This window comes from Dreissena polymorpha, chromosome 7, assembly GCF_020536995.1.
Source record: "Dreissena polymorpha isolate Duluth1 chromosome 7, UMN_Dpol_1.0, whole genome shotgun sequence".
Taxonomy (NCBI): domain Eukaryota; kingdom Metazoa; phylum Mollusca; class Bivalvia; order Myida; family Dreissenidae; genus Dreissena; species Dreissena polymorpha.
This window is the reverse complement of record NC_068361.1, coordinates 24,182,513-24,201,292: the sequence shown is the minus strand read 5'-3', so window position 1 is coordinate 24,201,292 and position 18,780 is coordinate 24,182,513. Positions and strand designations below refer to the sequence as shown.

The following is an 18,780-nucleotide window of genomic DNA, read 5'->3' as shown; positions in this document are numbered from 1 at the left end:
CTCACATCCGGGATCAAGTCATCGACCTGTTTCTTCTTTTCTTTTCTGGCCTTCAACAAAGGCTCAAGTCCAGGCCCAAACACACCGTCACCTGACAAAGGTAAATTGGAAAATTGCAAATTGTCATATTGTTCATATAGCCCAGTGTCAGTCATGGCAACTGCTCTCCTGGCAATGTGATGAAAAGCACCGGTCCGCCCTAGCTGGTCAAGCACTTTTGTTGAAATGGCGAACACATCCTTCACCTTTTGCACTATGGTTTCTTTATCCAAGTCCTGGGTTTGCACTGAAGTGAGAAGGCTACCAAGTCCTTGCTGTAGGTAACATTGCATAACAATACCCATACGAGCTGCATGCTGACCTTTGAAACAGATCTTGTCCACCATTTTGCATGGCTGTGTAAATAGCACTTTGCCTTTGTTCTTCGCAAAGGAAGCCTTTTGCCCATAACGTTTTGTTAAGCATCCGTCCACCAACTCATCTAAAGATGACACTTTGAGCGTTTTTTCACATGATTCATCCACTGGGAACATGTCAACTGACTCCTCATTGAAGGCCGTTAAAAAATTAGGCTGATCACACCTAAAACTCGTGTTTAGAACCTTCAATTGCGAGTCATCCAAACAAATGCCTTCCTTCAAAGGTTTATGCTTTACCAATGCATCCTCGCCAAACATTTCAAAGAGACACTGTTTTGTGGTCTCAGCGAGATTTTCACCATTATCCACCGTATCCGAATAGCTATCGTCCGAATCGGCGTCCGCCAAAATAGATAAAACGTCATCTTGCAAACGTACATGATTATCAGAGTTTGTCTCTGTATGGCATGGTGCATGCCGTTTCCGACTTTCAGAGTTTGTCTCTGTATGGCATGGTGCAAGCCGTTTCCGACCATCAGAGTTTGTCTCTGCATGGATCTGTGCATGCGGTGGAGAACTGGCCACCTTGCCTAACACACGCGTAACTAATCCCTCCAGTCTATCGAACTTAGCTTCTAACAGAGAATATTTAGATTTTCTCTTTTTCTTTCTCACGTGCTCTGACTTTGTATCAGACGCCATTTTCATGATATTGTTCGCCAATGACTCGTCGAAACTCTCCGACACAGGCGACAGGTTTGTTCCATCGTCCGAAAATTCACCGACTTCAGACATAATGACTATCCCCTCTTACGAGAAAATAACTTTTTACTATCCTGAACTTTAAACAACTTTAAACTTAAATCTTTAAAACAACGATGCGAACTGTTTCGCCGAAAAAGGAAAACTGAATAACATGTGGTATAATCGGAAGTACACCTGCGCATGCGCAGAAAAAGCATCAGGTGTATTCTCCGGATAAACCGGAGTAGTGTAAAATGCGGACTAAGAAAAAGGAAATCCTTATTGTAATATCAGGTAAGTATTGTATGAAATAAAACACTCATTATGCGCTTGAGCTAATCTAACTCACGTTAGTTCTGGAAGTATATTAAAAATATAGCAAAAATAAATCTGAGAAAAATATAATTAATGTGGATGAATTTATGAATTACTTTAAAAACATGTCTGCAATGCCCACCGACAATTGCTTTCGCGAGGGCAGATTTCAGGACTAAGCTGATGGAGTATAATTATATTGAGTGTTTAGATTGTCCTTTGTCAACTGATGAAGTAATTAAAGTGATTTCTTTTATGACAAGACATAAAAGCAGTGATATTACAGGAAATGTTGCAGACTTTTTCATTGACTGCAAGAATTTTATTTCACCATATCGTGTACATATTTTCTAGTATATTTTTAACACAGGAATTTATCCAGAGCCATGGACAAAAGGCGCCATTGTTCCAATATATAACAAAGGGGACAAGAATAATAGAGGCATCACTTTGGTAAACATAATGTCAAAAATATTTTCATTAATCTTCCGTAATCGCATTAATAAGTGGTGTGAAAGTGAAAACATATTTAATGATGTTCAATTTGGATTTAGAGATAACCGTAGTACGGTTGACTGCATGTTCACACTTCCTTCTATTTTCCAAAACGTCTTAGCAAATAATATAGATATAGCATTTATAGATAATGAAAAAGCATTCGACACGGTCATCCATGACGCATTGTTGGTAAAATTAGTTCAGTCGGGTGTAGGTTGTAAAATGCTCAATATGATTAAGTCAATCTATCAAAATGTCAAATCCTGTGTTAAAGATACTGATAACAATTCCTTTTCGCATTTTTTATATATTTCTTTAGGGGTCAAACAAGAAGAGCCTCTTTGTCCTCTCCTATTTATACTTTGTATAAGTGATATAATTGATAGTTTAGATTTAGAGAAACTCACTTGTCAGGAATAGACAGACTATCTTTGCATATGTTATTATTTGCTGATGATATAGCGTTATTTACAACATATCCTTATAGCTTACAAACCCAGTTGAATTGTATATATACGTACTCTCGAAAATGGGGTCTAAAAATAAATGTTAAAAAGACTAAAATGTGTATATTCTAAAAGAAGAAAACTAGAAATAATTATCTATGATCAATAAATTATGAATAATGAAATAATTGAAATTGTTGACAAATTTACTTACCTTGGTATCAAATTTAATTATAATGGTTCACTCAATGACGCTGTCAAAACCCTGAATGAGCAAGCCTTAAAGACATATAATCACCTTTTGTCTATATTTAGTAGAGTAAAACTTGATGTAAAAACAAAACTGTTACTTTTAGACAGTCCTGTTGTACCCATAATTACATACGGTTGTGAAGTTGGGGGGGGGTCTATAAAAACAATGAGGTTAATAAAATACATCTCAAATTTTGTAAATACATATTAGGTGTACGTCAACAGACATCAAATGCAGCCGTCTTAGGCGAACTAGGACGTTTTCCATTATCTATTATATATCAAGAGATTCTGGTGCAAAGTAATTAATTCACCAAACTCACTTATACGATCTATACGATACGAATATAACAGATAACACGTTTATAAACACTAATGTAAAACTATGCTGGTCAAAAGCTATCGAAGACCTTATAGACAATTTAGGCTTTAGTTATTTATTGCATGAACATGTTTACATAACAGAACATTATCCAAAACTTAAACAACGTCTTCGAGATCAATACGTCCAGTCATGGTATGATATGATAAATTCGCAAAGTAAATTATATTATTATGTTAAATTTAAAAAGGATTATACATTTGAAAAATATATTGATTGTGTTGTTAATGATTGTCATACAAAAGCTCTAACAAGATTTAGACTAAGCGCTCATTCTTTTGAAATTGAAACTGGTAGATAAAATCACATTCCTAGATAAAACAGGACATGCAAACTGTGCAACAGTAACATGTTTGAAATAGAATATCACGTCTTATGTATATGTACGCTTAATCAAGATTTAATAATTAAGTATAATGTTAACCAGTCGTTTTACACTGTCAACAAGTTCACATCTATGATGTCCAGTACTAACTCTAGAACATTAAGAATTATTTCCAAATGTATTTATAATGCTATGTTAAAAAGAATTGATGACCTTGCTAGCTAGCTACTCTATTGCTTCTTGTTAACGTTGAAACCAATTATGTATTCACGTATTCATTAAATTATCCATTTATGTGTAATGCTTTGTGTTAAGTATTTTATTTGTGTGGTCATCTTTATGTATATTTGCTTATTATGTGGCCAAAGGCATGTATTTGCTGATTTTGCCAATAAACTGAAACTGAAACTGTTAATCCATCAATAAGCAACGAGGATGTTAAATATCCACGTATAAAAATGACACACTGTGGTTATAATTACTTTAAATAACGATACATAACGCGGGATGTTAAATGTTTTATTGTGGTTTTCTAATTAGAGTCCATTACATTAAAAACGGCATGTTTCGAGGACCAGCTCTATTCATTGTGCATAAGTATCTGAATCGAATATCATAATATACATTAAAATAAAAAAAAATTGAAATTTGCAGTCTAAAACACGATTTTCATCGGTTAACTGAGGTGGTATATAATATTTTATTTTCATATATTACTTTGTTACCCGAACTTGTGGTTTAAATATACAATTTTGACAGCTGAATTCATTATATTGCAATTTTGTGTACAACAAACAGGTGCACGCTGTTTAAAAGTCGTTGGAATTATATGTTTATTTTTTTTATTTCAATACCCTGGCTTATCTTTACATATCCAAAACCATATACAAATAGCAAATATCGAATTTTCAATTTCCATCAAGCCAGCCCAGACTCATAAAAATATTATTAAAAAGAAATTAATAAATCGCAATTTCTATGATAACGACGAGAGTACATTTGAAGTAAATTGCGCCATAAGGGCAAATAATTATCCCATGTTAATAGAGAACAAAAATATCAGCTTTTACTAAATGTACATATTTCATAGAAATAATAATTATATGGTGCGAGAACTTTTGTTGTTCAAAATTCCGGAATAAGTGAAAACGAAATTAATTGGCTATATATTGTTGGAGAATTTCCGCTAACTGGTTTTAATTGACTATTTCATGAATTTCAGACAGCATCTACATTGCAATAACTTCAATTTTGATTTAATATCTATTAAAATGTGTTTCGATGGTGCAATAAGCACGCTAGAATTTCTGCTTTTATCGCAATACTGTCTTCTATTCAAAACAAATCAAATTCTACAAATATTATTTTACTATAACTGCTGCTGCTGCAGGTGCTCCTTCTCCTCCCCTACTACTAATTCTACTACTTTTACTACTTCTACTACTTCTACTACTACTACTACTACTACTACTACTACTACTACTACTACTACTACTACTACTACTACTACTACTACTACTACTACTACTACTACTACTACTACTACTTCTACTACTACTACTACTACTACTACTACTACTACTACTACTACTACTACTACTACTACAACAACAACTACTACTACTACTACTACTACTACTACTACAACTACTACTTCTTCTACTACTACTACTACTACTACTACTACTACTACTACTACTACTACTACTACTACTACTACTACTACTACTACTACTACTACTACTACTACTACTACTACTACTACTACTACTACTTCTACTACTACTACTACGACTACAACAACAACAACTACTACTACTGCTACTACTACTACTACTACTACTACTACTACTACTACTACTACTACTACTACTACTACTACAACTCATACTACTACTACAACAACAACTACTACTACTGCTACTACAACTACTACTACAACTACTACATCTACTACTACTACTACTACTACTACTACTACTACTACTACTACTACTACTACTACTACTACTACTACTACTACTACTACTACTACTACTACTACTTCTACTACTACTTCTTCTACTACTACTACTACTACTACGTTTATTACTACTACTACTACTACTACAACTACTACTTCTACTACGCGCGCATCTAATAGTACCCGTTAAAATGTTAGTTATTTGTAACATTTGTGCAAGTTTTACAACGCAAAGATTTTTCGAGTACTGTTTCCTTTGTTTACAAAAAATTCGTATTATTATTACTAGTAACTGATAAAAATTGATGAAATTTATATTGTTTTATTTATTTTTATTTCTGTTGACATTTATCTGCAAAAAATGTTCGGTATTATATAAGAAATAGAAAACCTAACTTCAGGCCCAATCGCAGAATTGTGACTAGCCAGACAGACCCAAATAGTACATGGACCTCAGCCGCATATACAATTTGGGGCTTCCCTAGGGCCCTTAATGAGGTTTTCTATTTCTTAAATATGAATCTTGTATTATTGCTACGAAGGAACATTAGTAAGTTACAAATTAACAATGGCAACTCGAGATAGCGACAAAGCTTTTTTTAAATGTGTATCATGATAAATTGTGTGCATCAATTTACATAAAAAAGGACACTAATACTATTAATTCAAAAGATGAAAACAAAAACATCATTATGTATTATTAATATGAGGATATGCTACGTTAAAATCAAGTTACAGTGCTGAGTTATTTGTAATAGCGGGTAATAGCCATTCTAAATCTAAATGGATCGAGTTCTGAAAAAACGGAGCTTTATGCATGTGCGTAAAGTGTCGTCCATATAAGCATGTGTAGTCTAAACAAACTAATCAGGGACGACACTTTACGTTTAAGTGAAGTGTCTTCTTAACTTAAGTACAGTCAACGCGGAAAGTGTCTTCCCCGATAAGCTTGTGCGAAATGCACATGCATTAAGCCCATTATTCGCATAATTAGGCCAAATTACTTATTCACAGTGCTTTTGCTTACCATAAACTCGAGGAAGAACTTGAAAGTCCCCTGATACGCATTCCTCTCTGTTGCGTCTACGCGTATCTTCACAGGTTGTCCAGTGGACGGGGCCGTACACATCCTCCTGTCTGCAGAGAAAATATGGATAATTATATGAGCCTTGTTTTTGCCAACCGGGCCTAAATGCATGAGCTTAAAGTACCTTCCCAGATAATATGTGATGCCCGCACAGGCTCTTCAGGTACGACACTTTCTGCTTTTGTGGGTTTTTTTCTTTTGAAGGAGGTATCTTTTAACTAAAAATAAAGGCAGAAAGTAATTTGCCTTGCTAGCCTTTGCTGACTCAACATGTTAATCTGGACGACACTTTACGCACATGCATTTACCCTTGTTTTCAGAGTGCGGTTCTTATATATAATTCTATTTCAGCTACTTCAATACATATATTATACGGAATATTTCCAAAATATATTGTACATGCTATCCTTACCGCTTTGCCTTTCAAGAACCAGCATATGCGCCATGTGATGACCCGGAGTGATGTCATAGATGTTGAATGAATAACCATCGTCGTCATACAGGCATACCGCTGTTGTCCTCCCATAGTCCTCGAAAAGCAGGACTACGTGACCCCTCGGGTAGTTCCATAACGATGTACCATTCGTACAAGTCTTTGGGACGGGTATTTCTGTATTCCTGTTGGAATCATAGGGATTCATTAACATGTAACTTTTTAAAACCATTGTTTTGTGTAAAGAATTTGATTCAATAGATTGTAGTGTAAAGCTTATTATTTAACATAAAATGGAAAACACCAATAACTTCAAAATATGATTACGGACCATGTACGCATTCATCAACTAACGATTTAGACGTTATTAACGTTGCAAGATAACAACAAATATACTTCAAGATAACAGTTCATAGACTTACTGTAATATGCATAGCAAACATATTGACGTAAAACAGTTGAGAAAATTATTTTGAAACAAATCAGAAAATACGTACGAGTCACCGTTGAGAGGCTCGAGGTCACAAGGATATCTATCAAACATAAAAGCCCCGGAGATTGCGAACAGACCGTATAAGCACTTAATCCTGATCATAGCTGCGTCTATATCAAATGATGTTTAGATGTATAAATCAAGTACAGTTAAATATTCTTTATACACGTAAATACACCGTAGTTACTCTAGTTATCAGACAAAGTATTTTTTAGCCAAATGTATTTATGCCAAAATAATTCTTTATGTCATTCATCATTTTGAATACGATTTTTCCATTAGTTTAATGACTTAACATGTTGAAACAGTTGCATTTACGAGTTTGCGTTTATACAATAATACATCGCTTAAGGTTTTACAACAATATTGATGGTTTGTGAACCGTTGTAGTTGCTTAATTTGACTATATGGACAAATCGGTCGAAGACATGTACTTTGATCTAAATCCCGAGGTAAAACGATCAAATGGAATTTTCGGACTTAAATGTCATACTTTAAAAACACATCTTTGTTTCTAGTCCACCTCAGATCTGCGCGTGCTATGGAACACAAAAGCGCACATACACGGTCGCACACATCCTTATTTGTTAAGTCTTCTCAATGAACATTTTAGCTAGGTACAAATATCTTATTAACTACTTTATTTACAATATGATGCTTTTTGAGATATCATTTATAAGGATAAATACGATTACTATAATTATTATGATGATCATGGTGATAGACGTCATCATAACTATTTGCGATCGTCTCTTTTTATTACGACTATGATTATTACCATTTTATGATATTAAATTATTACTAATAATATTATTTTATTAATATTATTTGTATTTGTACCATCAATAACAACTAATCACTTGTAATTTAGAGAATCCCAATATATGTATTATTATAACCCTTTATTATTGGAAGCTGATAATTTTTAAAAAGTTTTCTTTTTATATCATTATATAAAGTATATACTTTGTGAACAATAAACATGTTATGTTTTGTTCTTGCTATAAACCATGTTTTCAAGCTATATCTTAATTAAAGTAGTAATACGTTGAAAGCATTGTGTAAAGAACAAGTAAGATATACTTAATTTATTTTAAACAGTGTTTTTGTCAATATTTGCCAATTATGTTACTTTGATACTAGTGAACAGAACTGTTTTGTCGATAAAGCCCACTAACAAAACAGTACTTAAGATAAAATACCCGTCGAAATGTTTCTGTGTGGCGAAATCGGCTCAAATTGTACCTCCCTTTATATTTGATATATTGAAGACAACTATTAAAGAGCAACAACAAGATAATTCCTTGCATACTTAATTGTAGTTGAATTTAATAACTTAAGATTAATGCTACAGTATCTTAAATGCTTTTCTTTGTACTACGTTGTCAAAGTTCATATTGTTTTACCGTTACGTAAATAAAAATCAAACATATTACATCAGTTTAAATTCATTGCAATATAATAAATTAACCAAAACTTAATGGTATTCAAACGCGAAGGCTGCCATTGATCGATAAGGTTCGGCTAATGACATTATACAAAGATATAACCCTAACGTTAATGTCATAGGTTTATTTTCAGAAAATCTCTAGATGTATTGTTTCTGTCTTATGAGAATATATTCGTGCATCTAAATTTGTGTACTAGAAAAGAACATCTATTATTTTATCAAAACACTTAGAACAATAACGGTATTTAAATTATTTTTTATGATTCATCCTACTGCGAAATCAAAATGCATTATATATTGTGTTCCGTTAGTGTCATAACAATCGTGAACATAAATCCAAACCACGATGGTACGGGTATGATGGCATGGTGATGATTACATGAGGGTTCGATGCTGATGGTTCGATTAACCGAACACTATGCCACGATGATTTGTCATGATGTGACATGATGGTACGATGAAGATTGAATGATGGTGTTGGTACGATGAAGCGATGACTATAGTACCACGATTCGATTGAACAATGTCAGGATGACATTGGAGGCACAAGGCAGACATTAACAACATGATGGCAATTATGCGTTATATTATCGTAACGTCATATCATCGTCATCGTGCCATTTTGAAATTTAAGTATCCTTTCGTTATATCGCCATACATTTAACTGTTCATCTTGAATAATTAATAAAGAAAACGATTACACAATGACAACGGTGCAATGACTGTAGGCCGATTGTCACGACGATAATGACTTGATGGCACCATCTTAACTGCGTTCTTTTGTCATCGTGCAATTGTATCATTGAATGTATTATTTGTATAAAACACACTAATGGCATATGCGGAACACCGTAGTAATCAATACCTATCCTTAACATACGTCACAATCCAGAGGGTGACAATGCGATAGTGCGATAGTACGATGGCGGCAATGCGATAGTACGATGGCGACAATGCGTTCGCACGATGGCGACATGCGATAGTACGATGGCGACAATGCGACAATGCGACAATGCGACAGTACGATGACGACAATGCGACAGTGCGACAATACGATGGCGACAGTGCGATAAAACGATGACTACAATGCGAAAATACGATGACGACAGTACGACAACGCGATAGTACGATGGCGACAATGCGATAGTCATATCGTACTGTCGCCATCGTACTATCGCGTTATCGTTCTATAGAATTGTCGTCTATCGCCTTCCGGTACACATGCGCACATCGTTTTTTCCTTGATGGAGCCACTTTTAAAAATACTTTGCAGTTCAGCATACCTTACATCAATACCCATTCTATAACTAAATAAGAATTTGATTTCATTATAACTTAAACCTCTTTCAAAGTACATCTTTATAAAGTTATCTATTTTGTTTATGCAATAAGAAAAGTGTGTGTACCGGAAGGCGATAGTCGCCAAATGCGATAGTTCGATGGCGACAATGCGACAATGCGATAGAGCGATAATGCGATGACGACAGTGCGACAATACGATGGCGACAGTGCGACAATACGATGGCGACAGTGCTACCATGCGACAGTACGATGGCGACAATGCGACAGTGCGACAATACGATGGCGACAATGCGATAAAACGATGACGACAGTACGATGAGTTTCTCATTGTCGCCATCGTACTATCGCGTTGTCGAATTGTCGCCATTGTACTATCGCCTTGTCGCCATCGTACTATCGCATTGCCGCCATCGTACTATCGCACTTTCGCATTGTCGCCCTCATGAATTTAATGTGTAACCACGATGGCACTAACGGAATTCCGTAGGAAAGCGATGTGACTAAATAAAAGCGGTGAGTACGCAAAAGAAGATAAAAGCAGTAGTTACAGTAACGTTAAATAAATGCATACAGGAATGTGTTGTTTGTACTTGATAAGCTTCAAGTGTTCGTACTATAATTTTTGTTTAAATCTTGGTTTCAAATGGGTCAGGTGATAACACAGAATGTCCTTAGTTGATATCGAAAGCTAAGGCATAATGCACATCTATACATATTGAAGAAACTTGTTCACTAAGATGAGTTTCACAAATATATGAACGGCGTATACAGTCACAGCCATATAAATGCATTCTCTCCGTCGTTCCCTGTATTTTATTGTTTTAAACGTGTCCTATTTTGTTAAGTGTTCATAGTTTCGTTCTAGTGTTGTTTATTATAAAATTCCTCTAGTATTTTTTTGTTTTTCATTTGAAACTTAGTTATTGCTATTATGTGCTTCGAATACATATTGACTTTATATTGCATACAACAATGTATGAGTATACTAAGATACAGATTATTATGAAGATCATTGTTTGACAAATACATTATTCTAAATAAAATTGTGTGATTTATTTTATATTTTATATTTGTCATGTTTGAAGTTTCTTTAGAAGCAGAGTCATGTGTTTAAATAGTTGATGAACATTATCCTTGCTCATCTGTTCTTCTATTCAGGTATTTGTTCAATCCTAAGATAAGGACGATAAAAATCAAGATTTTAGCTCCCTGGATTGTTTATAAAACATGCATATAGTGCTTCTCTCGTCTCTCCATCCATGAACGGTTCAGTAGATTTGGAAGTTTCGTGTAGGACCCTAATAAGTTGCTACAACCCTTTGATGTTTACACATGTGTTGATTAAGGCCATTCATTATCCGTAAATGTTACCCTATCTCACTTTGATCTTGAACACATATGGGCAATTATTGAAACAGGCAATTATTGGCAAAACAGTTTTTATCTATTGTCTGTTACCGCACACTTGCACTGTTTATGACCATCCCGGATGCATTCATATTAAACGTTATCACTCGTCATTCACATTGACGCTATTTAGACATAGAATTACTCAAACCATATATGTAACATATACACAGTGGTTGCCAATGATCATTACGACCCCTCACAAACTAATTTTGGCATTTTCTTCGAAATTGGGATAGCCATTACAAATCAGAGTCATGTGGGTTTATCAAACATATATTTCTGTTTTGTATGTTATTTAAGCATACCTGGAAACTACGTGCTCATGGTATTTTTTGTGATTGCCTTTTGTCCGTCTCTCATCGTTTTCTGTCAATACAACACATCGTCTGGATGCCTAAAGTTAGGTCATGGTTATTTACACCCACATATTGGTTAACTACACCGTTAAATATCTGTAATTCAAATGGGTCTTAAATCGCCGACTTAAATTGTGGTACTGTATACACATAATTGTAATACCGCGATTAAAAACAAATTATTTGTTATAGACGGCATACGTTGTTTCACTTTACTATTCTTACAGTTTTACTAAGGTTAGTGCAAAACCTCAAAATAAAGAAAACATTTTCATCCAGTACTTGTCAATATACCGTTAATTTTCCACTTTTATAATTCGAATGTAAATAATGGGATACAACTTCGAAAACACCACTGCAATTACATTAGCAGTTGCTTCTCTTTGAAAACAGATTTAATACTTTGTTAATTGATTTAAAAACACATTTAAAGGAACTTGTTCATTGCGCCACACAGACATGCCTTTCTTTTGCGAAACATGGACGCTATGTAAGCACTCCACGTTTTTCTAAATTTTCGAGAAAATTACTTGATTATTTTTAGAGATTTCCATTAATGAATTTAAATTATAGAACTATTAATTTTCTATATGTTGTTTGTCAGGAATGTAATCTCGTTTATGTAAAAACAATATATACATACGTTTTTCATCTATTATTTTGATAATGATCAACTTATTATACTGTGAACAAGTCCACCATGACATTTACACATGCTGTTATGGTGGAATTAAAGTGTCGTATTGTAAAAAAGAAATTAATATGAACGCCTTTGAAATCACATTGCATAACAATTTTAAAGACATTTAAGGCATTATTATTTTTGCATATTAAAAGGGACAAACGTATTGCCTTTTAAATGGAGTATCCAATATATATATTTTAATGCGCATTTGAGTTTTTCGGTGTGTATACTTGGGCTTTGGAACGTGGCGTTCTGGAGATTTTACGCGATCGAATATGCTCAGTTTAGAAAGGGGCAAGACGCTCTTTACATCTATTTAAATGTATGCTAGGAGAACATTTTCCACGGCGTCGAACAGCCGCTGCTAAAATGTCTAGAAGAAAACAACAAAAACGGTTGGGAGTTAAGGCTGGATTTAGCACATGACCTACTTTTAAAATGGTAAGATTTGAGGGAATTCGAAGTGTATATAAAATCAGAGAGTGGTTATATTACCACAGACTTGTCAGATCTGGTGCACCTAACACTTAAATTAAATTAATATCCATTTGTATATAAATTATTGAGCCTCGCTCTGGAAAAATGGGGTTAAAACATTTGCGTAAAGTGTCTCCCGGATTAGCCTGAGCAGTGCGCACAGTGTAGACAGTAACGACACTTTCGCCTTTTATCTAATATTTTGTTTAAAGGAAGTTTCTTCTTAGCGACAATCACGTTTAATCGTAAATTGTCGGCTCTGATCGGCATTTGCGGACTGCACATGCTAAACTGCGACGACACTTTTCGCACATGTTGTGTTCAAGTTGTATTTATTGCAGGCAGATTATATTATTTTCCCATTGACATGGTTGTGATGCCGCGGATTTATTGTTTTTCCTATCGCCTACTGTGGACGGGTGCTTACAAATAGAACAAGGAGTAGCGTAATTGGTGAACACATTGTGGTTCTCATCGGTATTGTCTTGACACAATAAGTCGTTGTTTTTCCCCTGTTCTTTTAACAAACACTCCACCATTTTAATAACAGCGTCCCCTCCTTTACCAGTAGGTATCGTGTAACTGTCGTCTTTGCACAAGACCTCGTATCGTTATTCTTAAAAATGAATGATATCGATATAACCAGGTTCTGGAAGGTCAACTCGTTGTATCTCATGTCGAGAAAATAGTGCTAATTTTCTTTTAGCAAAATCCATACAGACCGTAAAGAAACTATAGGCAAACAATACGGACAATAAAAGCAATTATACAATTTTTATGATGGGTGTGTTTTTTTCCCGCGGTTACAACATATTCAAGACCTTACTAAAAAATAAAGGTAATAATCGTCCGTCTATCTTCACTAGCAAATTAACATGATGCAGGCGGCGTGTGTGTTCAGTAATGCACATCGGTACAATCGTTCTGACCTCGTAAGTAAACACGTGGACATAGTTTCGTTAAGTTCGTTTACCTTTCTTATTTCTGACATCGTTAATGGATATGATATATTGATCTAAGGTAAATATTGCTAATAATATTCCGGAACAAATTGTTTGATAAACTTTTTGCAAAATAGGATTACTAATAATATTATTTCAAAATCATCGATAATTTAGATCAAACATGAATTACTAAAATAGATAAACAAAATAAATTTCCTTTTAAATTCAAAGGCCTGCGTGGTCTAATTATAAATCATCAGGTTTTGCTTCTAGAAGTCCCGAGTTCAAATCACCATACAGGCATCCTTTTGAATTTTGTTTTTTCTTTGTTATTGAAATTATCATACACCTATCCAAATGTTATAGTATTTTAGCAAATGTATTTACTGACAATTTTCACAAAAATGAAAACCAGTGAACAAGCTCATGTACGGCTTAACACTGTTTAAAAATGAAGGTGTTTTAGACTGGTATTGTGATATCTTTGTAAATCACTTGCGTGACTATTATAAATCAGAACAGTCAGAGTGTGACTAGAAATTTCAGTTGAAGTCCTAAATCTTTTTGAGTTGCCGTAAACAATTTATTATGGTTTACTTTCTTCTCCTGAAGCATACATGAGGATCCAAACCAAGATTCGGATTAAGAATTTAAGTTTCGGAAAGATAAGTAAACACAATTGTGGTTCCTGTGCAGCCCTACTTTAAAAAGTGTTTGTTTTCATACAAATGAGGTTTACGTTTGACACAGTTTGAGACTCATCACTATTCATGCTTTCTGAACATGATTAGTTTGTAGTATTCTTTTCATCACCGGACTAATCGCATTTTAAAATACCTCTGGGCTTCTGCCGCGGGAAACACAAGAAGTAGCAATATACAGTTTATTACTACAAAAGATTTAACAGATTACATAATGTTCTATTTTGTTTATATGTATATATTGTTTTTTTGCGGGGCAATGTATTCAACACAAGTTCATGTACCAAGTTAGTGTTCGTGTGTCATATGAATATATATCGTTTTGGGAAATTAAAATGGAATATATTGTGCCACAAAAAATAAAAACAATATTTTGGATCTCTTAAATATGTTAACATACCACATTAAGCGTTCAAATTTTGGCTATTTCTATAAGGAATACATATTGTTTATGTGTTAACATTTTTAACGTAATATTTTGCGAAATATTCGTTGATTTTGAGTGCATATTGTATACAGATACATGAATACTATTTTTTTGAGAATACTTCATTTACAGAAGCCTTACCTTTTTTGAAAATTAGCCGTCGCTAAAAAGTGAATCGAGGGGAAGGGTGGCCGTTCTTTTTTCGGCTATTAAAAAAGTATTGAGTTGTTGGAAATTCGATTATATTTCAGGAAATATTAATAAATAATAATACACAATAAACACAAATAACTTATTCCAAAAAGGCCCATAACAATTACCCACTTATAACTCTCTGGGAATTGTAGATGTTCACACCGTGCACCTGGTAACCAAATAAAAGGGGTCTAGCAAATAACACCACGGAGTACCGAAATAACTATCCAACGCTTAACGAACGGTTAAGGGCTTGGGTGCGCAAATGCCATTACTCCATAAGCGAGGGTCTAATCCACAAAATTATTGTGTGCGATCTCCACAAACTTTCCAAACATGCCGATATTGTGGGGGTAACATTGCCTTGAAATATTTCCCCTTTAATTACCAAAACCTAGCCTGTTAATTCCACTGCGTATATTACATCCAAAGACAAGTTTTATAATTTTAGGGACCAGAAGTCGAACCTTTCTTGGGTTAGCCGGTTTGATTAGGCTGGAATATCGTCGACCAGGGGGTATTAACCCATTTGGGTGTTCAGATGAGGGTACAAGATTAATTTGTTTTTTCACGCTTTATAGGTTCCCGACATTTTGACACATAATCGTGTAGCCGAATATGTATATATTTTTTAATTTTGTGTCAATTCTCCCTAGAGATACGGATACGCAAGATGGCCTGAATGAAAACATGCTAACGATATTGTTTGGTGGTCTGAGATTAAAAAAATACATATTTGGTAAGCACTTATTAATCGTGAATGCCTACACGCGCAACTAAAACAAATGAGCTGTTGTTTACTGCACCACCGCGGTAGAATATAATTAAAAATCAATACAACAGTTTGACATTGAATTTATTCACAAGAAGGGAACCTACTGATATAGATGTTGGACATGTTATATGTAGACATTAACTACCAGAAATGTTATTGTTTACGCACACTTGCAACAATTACCGGTTAGTGACACGAAATTTGCACAAAACGTTCACAAATGTTGTAATACGCAAAATAACATACAATCGTACGCTGATGGAAACAATGCTTAAATGTAAAAGTAATTTATCTAAAGACTTAATGAATTATGTGTGAAAATGGTAGTATCTTCAAAGGGCTTGAACAAGTTATCCGACCAGCTGAATTAGGGATGAACACGTAGGCCACTTAGGCAGCGAGAGAACAGCGAGGCCACAGAACATTGAGACATCGTTTAAGCCAGAGATGTCATTAAAGCTAACGTAATATTTACTAACTTGATCGTACGGCCATTCCTACTGAGGGGATGCTAAAACCAATTACAACTGCTCAGTAAATACAACTCCGTAAGTCATGGTATTATAATAAAAAGTAACCTCTTAATCATTTTGCTGTTCTTAATGATGGAGGATATTCGGAGTTACCATCTGGTGATATCATGTAATATGCCTATCAATTCCAAATATATCTAACATATTCATATCGTGGACCAAAGTAGTTATGTGCAACATTGTTATAAAAATAACAATAGCTCAAAACAAATTCGATTATCTCTCTTTGAAATATATTGATGCTTTTTTAAAACAGGTACGTGTGGCAGGAAAGGATAGGAAAAGACACTGTATGCATGGTTGGTATTTCATGGCTAGTAGAATATCACAGGGCATGGCAAGGCAGACATGTATTGCAGGGTAAAACCTCGACAAGGCAGTTTAGCGAAGGACTGTTTGTTGCTTGACTGGGCAAATAACAAAAGGAAAAGCAGAGCAGAACTAGTAGTTCTTAACTAGTAGTATAATACAAACGGGTGCCTACGATGCTTGATTGGATTTTTTATAAATGCTGAATATGTTCGACATTGTCGTGACTAACAGAAAATTTGTGTTCCGAAAAACATTTTGTGTCAATGGCGTTTAAATACAAAAATGGCCGCAAAAAAACCATAGAAAAACCACTTTTTTTGCACAATGACAAATACACATATAATTTTCACGTTATTGGTCAGCTTTTAATTTCACAAATTGATTACATATTATTCTTATGAATTTTTGGTGAAACATAATACATTCAATTAATGTAAAAATGATATTATACACGAACAATCAGTACAAAAAATAACTGTGTTATCCATTATTGTGATATATAAGACAAGACAAATGGGTGGTGTTAATAACAAATGTGCATGTTGAAATAGTTTGAGATATACTAGCCCAAAGTAGCTTGTTATGTCTATGTATGTGAATCTTTTTATACTTTCAGTTGCATGTACATCGGTTTAAAACATAAAATACATGTTTCTTCCTAATAATAGTAAAATTAAAGAACAAAAAGATCGTCTATCAACAAAGGGCATGTTTATCTCACTCATTGAGCACTAGTAGAAACGGGGAACGGTGCATGACATTGAGGTTTAATTTAAATGTGCTAATTGTCTTGGCTAAAACATTTTTTGTTACCACGAAAATGTGTGTTTCCATATGGTCTAAATCCATGATGGCCGCCATATGGCCGTAATTTCACAAATGAAATAAACAACATAAAATTTTCAAAATTTTGGTTAGCTTAATGAATTTAATCAATGTATAAAAAATGATTTTTAAATACAGAAAAGTTTTTGAAATATAATGCATTTAATGTTAAAGATATTAAATACGTGAAAAATAACGAAAACAAATGTGTACCTGATACGCAGTTTAGATGTTATCATCATGAAAACTACATTTATACACAACAACGTGACTAGGAATAATGAGATATTATATTTGATGTGAATATGATCAATACATGTGATATATAAGACAAACAAGTGGGTTGGGTAAAACTAAAATATTCTTGACGACCTGACACATTTGCGAGGCGATGTATTTTACAATATCATAATGAAATGTGTTTGGGATGACAACAACGGGGATGTCTTACAAAACTATTTTTTTGCATGGGAATACATATCAATGAGGATTGTTCCTATATGGAAAAGTTGTATCCGTTTATGTGTATCTGTATTCTTTGTTGGTAACATGTCTTACCAAAGTGAACGTTCTATAATTAATTGTACTTTTAACATATTTGATAAATTCTGAATCATTTCGGACGCCCATAATGCATATTGTAATATATATTATGAATTCATTGTTAATTAGAATTAGTCGATGATAGTTTAGTTCTGTTTTAATATGAATATATGCGAGTATTATGATTACATTATTTTCTAGATAATTAATTGTATGGGTTTTATTCTCGTTGAATTCGGTAGGGAACATACACAAAAAGCACAAAGGAATTTACGCCTTTCGTTCACACACGTCACATGAGATGTATTTTCTATTCATAAGATGTGTTTCTTATTAAAAAAGAGCATCAAACTAGATTAAAACTAGAAAGGGTGCGGCCGCGGCCGACGCGTATCCCCACGCCGCATGTTTGGTGAATAAATGAAGAAGTTATGTTAAAAAAAATGTGGGTGGGCGTGGTCTATGTGGGCGGGGCGCCTTCATAGGTGCGACGGTACACTATTTGGAATTTTGATCTGACTCCTGGGTAAAAAGTTCGCCGCATGTTG

General features: G+C 34.2%; 1 protein-coding gene across 1 annotated transcript; it reads right to left on the bottom strand.

The window, feature by feature from the left end:
* Nucleotides 1-6,284: 6,284 nt before the first annotated feature.
* LOC127839544 (uncharacterized) lies at nt 6,285-7,412 on the bottom strand. Its single transcript, XM_052367935.1, has 3 exons — nt 7,302-7,412; nt 6,784-6,989; nt 6,285-6,421 (listed from the first exon to the last, which is right to left on the bottom strand). The coding sequence occupies exons 1-3, from the start codon at nt 7,397-7,399 to the stop codon at nt 6,285-6,287; spliced, it is 441 nt and encodes a 146-aa protein (XP_052223895.1). The 5' UTR covers nt 7,400-7,412.
* Nucleotides 7,413-18,780: the final 11,368 nt, after the last annotated feature.